The sequence below is a fragment of the Triticum aestivum genome, chromosome 2B (genome assembly GCF_018294505.1).
Source record: "Triticum aestivum cultivar Chinese Spring chromosome 2B, IWGSC CS RefSeq v2.1, whole genome shotgun sequence".
In the NCBI taxonomy this organism is placed as follows: Eukaryota; Viridiplantae; Streptophyta; class Magnoliopsida; order Poales; family Poaceae; genus Triticum; species Triticum aestivum.
This window is the reverse complement of record NC_057798.1, coordinates 526,802,392-526,806,185: the sequence shown is the minus strand read 5'-3', so window position 1 is coordinate 526,806,185 and position 3,794 is coordinate 526,802,392. Positions and strand designations below refer to the sequence as shown.

Sequence of the window (3,794 nt, the reverse complement as noted above, 5' to 3'; positions counted from 1 at the left end):
GCCGCCCAGCCCAGATCACTGTCCGGCCCAAATCAACCCCCAGCGCACGCAACAGAGCAACTCGGCCTTATCACGGCACAGGAGCATCACCCAGGTCCTACTACACCAGCCCAGCAACGGCCATTGCTTCATCCGCCGGGTGGCAACGTGAAGATCAACGTAGATGGGGCAGTGGCAAGGCGAGGTAGCGGGGGAGCGGTCGCCGTTCTATGCCGTGACCAGGAAGGAGTCTATTTGAGATCGTCGGTGGTGCTTTTTCGCCACATGCGGGATCCTCTTTTTCTGGAGACATATATGCTTGTCGGGATGCACTAGCACTCGCCTACGACCTGACGGTAAGAAACATATATGTGGCTTTGGATTCCAAGGAGGTGGTAAACGACATCAACCGGGGCACCGGAGGCCCAAATGCATCTATTGTCCATGAAATATTGAGTCATTGTAATAATTTTAGCTCTTGCTCTTTTGTTCACGAGCGAAGAAACTTTAATTTTGAGGCTCACAATCTCGCTAAATATGTTTGTAAGCTGGGTATAGGGCGTCATGTTTGGTTGGGCACACCTCATGACCCAACATGTGTACCTATGACTATTTCTTTGAATAAAGTCAGCGAGATTCATAAAAAAAACAGAGGACCGAACATGGACTCAAAAAAAAAAAAAACAGAGGACCGAACCGAAGCGAACGACCCGTAGCTCGGTCTCGGGGTCCGGCTCCAACCGACCCTTCTTCCTCAATCCTCGCCACTCGGTGCCGGTGTCTCCTTCCTCCCAAACCCCTACCTCCGGTGCCGCCGGCCCTTCCTCCTCCAAAGGCGGGCGAAAAATTCGCGCGGGCGATCGGCGAAGAGATGGCGGCGGCAGAGGGGGAGGCGAGCCGGCTGTTCCGCGTCCGGCGCACGGTGATGCAGATGCTGCGGGACCGCGGGTACCTGGTGCTGGACGCCGACGTCGACCTGACCATGGGCGAGTTCGTCGGGCGCTACGGCGACCCCGTGCGCCGCGACGACCTCGTCATCAACCGCGCCAAGAAGGACAACCCCGACGACCAGGTGCGTCCCCGACGATTTCCGTACTAGCTACTGCGTCGGCTGATTGACGGTGTTGGCAATGCCCCTCCAGATCTACGTCTTCTTCCCGAACGAGCCCAAGCCCGGCACGAAGGCGGTCACCAGCTACGTCCAGAAGATGGTGCAGGAGAAGGTCAGCAATGGCATACTCCTCGTGCAGCAGGCGCTGACCGCCTTTGCCCGCAACAAACTGGTCGAAACCTCTACATTCCGGCTCCAGGTCTTCCAGGTCGCGCTCTACATCCATGCCTCGTGCTCGTATGACTAATATCCAGTGTCTCTCGCCATGGGATCCAGTGGCTGACGTTTAATGTACCCCTGTCCTGCAGGAAGGGGAGCTTCTTATAAACATTAAGAATCACGATCTGGTCCCCGAGCACGTGCTCCTCACACAGGAGCAGAAGAAGACGCTGCTGGAGAAATACACCGTGAAAGAAACTCAGGTCATACAAATTTGCCAATCCTTCGCTCACTGTAACTGACCTGCTATTCTAATCGATGCAAGCATGTCATTATGTGAACTGTATTCCTGTTTGAGTCATTAAGCCGTTAATAATCATTGTGAACAAACAATTATAGCTATAATCTGTGACCCTGTATTCCAGCATACCTTCATATACATATATTCCAGATGGTTGTGTTGGGATAAAAACACATTATTAATTTGAAAGAAAAGGTTCCCTCTACTTCCTCAAGCTATAATTGACCAAACTAATTCCCTTCACACTTAATCCCAACTGGAGCATTTTATTTTATCCCATAACCTGGTTTTTTGTCCTGACAAACAGCAGTTTTGCATGTCAGTAATGCCACATAGGAGGCTGAGGGTTTTGTTAGGCCCCATGTACCAGGATCATATCCCTTAATAACGCAATAGTAAGGACACAATCATGTGCTCCCTCCGTCCCAAAATAAGCTTGTCAACTTTAATACAACTTTTATGAAGGAGGGAGTATAACCCTACTTGCAGAACTACTAGGGCATACATATCCTGATGTCTTCACTTATTTTCGGACAGAGGGAGTAGTAGATAAACCATTTCTGATAATAAGTATGTGGATGAATATCCTGGCTAGCGTTGGGCATAACGCTGTTAATTTACTTTCGGTATGACAACTTTTAGGTTATGTTGGTTTATTACCCTTATTAAGTCATTTTGATTCAACAATTATGGTTGGTTGTAATTTAGAAACATGTGTATTCTATATTGTCAAGTGTAGAATCAGGACTAACAACAAACTGATCATGTGTAAGACCTTAGGTGAGATGCTACTTTGATGAACATAATATGGTGTTGTAGTGAAAAGCTGAGATTGTGAGACACAGGTGGTAGCGGGATAAGCTAGTAGGATGGACACATCAGAAACTTTTTTAGAACTTAAAGAATGATGCTATATAGTCTGCTTCAGATGTGTTGCTTTCAGAGTTAATGTGTTGTTAAGGGTTCTTATATATATGAGCATTATGTTTCCCATAGGTTAGTGGTCTATGGGTGCTACTGACACTGGTCTGTTGTGTATTTTCTACAGCAGTACTTTATCTGTTGGATAACATCAGGGATATGTGTACTGGAATTTGCAACACTCATATCAGTTTCGGTGTACTTGTTCATTCTTGTGGGATGTTTGTTAAGTGTAAGAGGCGTAATGCTCTTAACTTAGTAGGAAGCTGCATTGGTCAAGTGTTAAGTGTTGCTTACCCCTTTCACTTGGTAGTGGTTGCACGTTTTGAAAAGTTTGGGCACAAATGTCCTTTGTTTTGTTTCTGCGACAAAACACTAGGAGCTCTTCCAATAAATGATATAAGGCGAAATGTTGTATGTGCACTAGTAAAGAAAATGCAGATATTACCTTTTATTGTTATAGTGGTACTCTAGGTTCTGATGATCTTGCTGTCTTGTGATGACGCAGCTGCCTCGCATTCAATATACGGATCCAATAGCAAGATACTATGGCATGAGGCGTGGACAGGTCGTGAAGATCACCAGGCCCAGTGAGACTGCTGGAAAATATGTGACATATCGCTATGTTGTCTGAGCTCCACTACGGGCCAGAGATGTTCTGCAAGCACTGCCAGTTAAAATGCTTCCTCCAATGCTAGCTCCTCAGTAGTAGACACTTGTTTTCTCGAGGAACGGAAGTACTTTCTGAACCGCCTTAGTGCTCTGTCTTTACATCTGCTTGTCAATTTGACATGACTCTGTTAGCTAGCATCTAGACGTAGATTTCAGTAGTTTTTCTTTTTCTTCTTCGACACAGCTAAATAGCTCTTTGCTACCTGAAATAGTCGGTCTAATTCGCGGAGTTCAACTTAGTGCTCATGTATTTATCTGAATGGTATGATCATGACTTCTGGTACCGTTGTTTATGTGACGAACAGAGAAAAGCTGGAGCATCAGGAACGTGGGATATCTGGAGTGCCGGTTTATGCATTCAACATATATCTGCTAAATGATGCAGTAACACGAGATTGGCAGCAGTGTGGCCAACCTGCAGCTAATTTGCCTTACCGCCACCCCAGTTGATCAACGAACCTTTTTTCTGTTAATAGTGCAATTGTAGAGATAAAACAGATATACGCAGAATTTACAAAAAGAAAAAACTTTAAAATAGATAGTAAAACCTTGAGATTCTCAAGCATTGGCATCTGGAAAGACCTAATCCCATTAACTTCAGAGAATATCTATACGCAGATTTCAGAAAACCAGAAAACAAGCCTGCAAATG

The 3,794-nt window shown here is 45.9% G+C and overlaps 1 protein-coding gene across 1 annotated transcript; it reads left to right on the top strand.

Annotated features, from left to right (window-relative positions):
- Positions 1 to 701: 701 nt before the first annotated feature.
- Positions 702 to 3,417, top strand: LOC123045828 (DNA-directed RNA polymerases II and IV subunit 5A). The gene is made up of 4 exons (XM_044469006.1): positions 702 to 1,051; positions 1,122 to 1,298; positions 1,399 to 1,512; positions 2,980 to 3,417. The coding sequence occupies exons 1-4, from the start codon at positions 851 to 853 to the stop codon at positions 3,103 to 3,105; spliced, it is 618 nt and encodes a 205-aa protein (XP_044324941.1). The 5' UTR covers positions 702 to 850; the 3' UTR covers positions 3,106 to 3,417.
- Positions 3,418 to 3,794: the final 377 nt, after the last annotated feature.

Excerpts from the sequence above, each read along its gene's own strand:
- LOC123045828 (XM_044469006.1), top strand. The coding sequence starts at position 851 with ATGGCGGCGGCAGAGGGGGAGGCGAGCCGGCTGTTCCGCGTCCGGCGC. Across the intron at positions 1,052-1,121 it reads AGGACAACCCCGACGACCAG|ATCTACGTCTTCTTCCCGAA; the intron begins GTGCGTCCCCGA and ends ATGCCCCTCCAG. Across the intron at positions 1,513-2,979 it reads ACACCGTGAAAGAAACTCAG|CTGCCTCGCATTCAATATAC; the intron begins GTCATACAAATT and ends GTGATGACGCAG.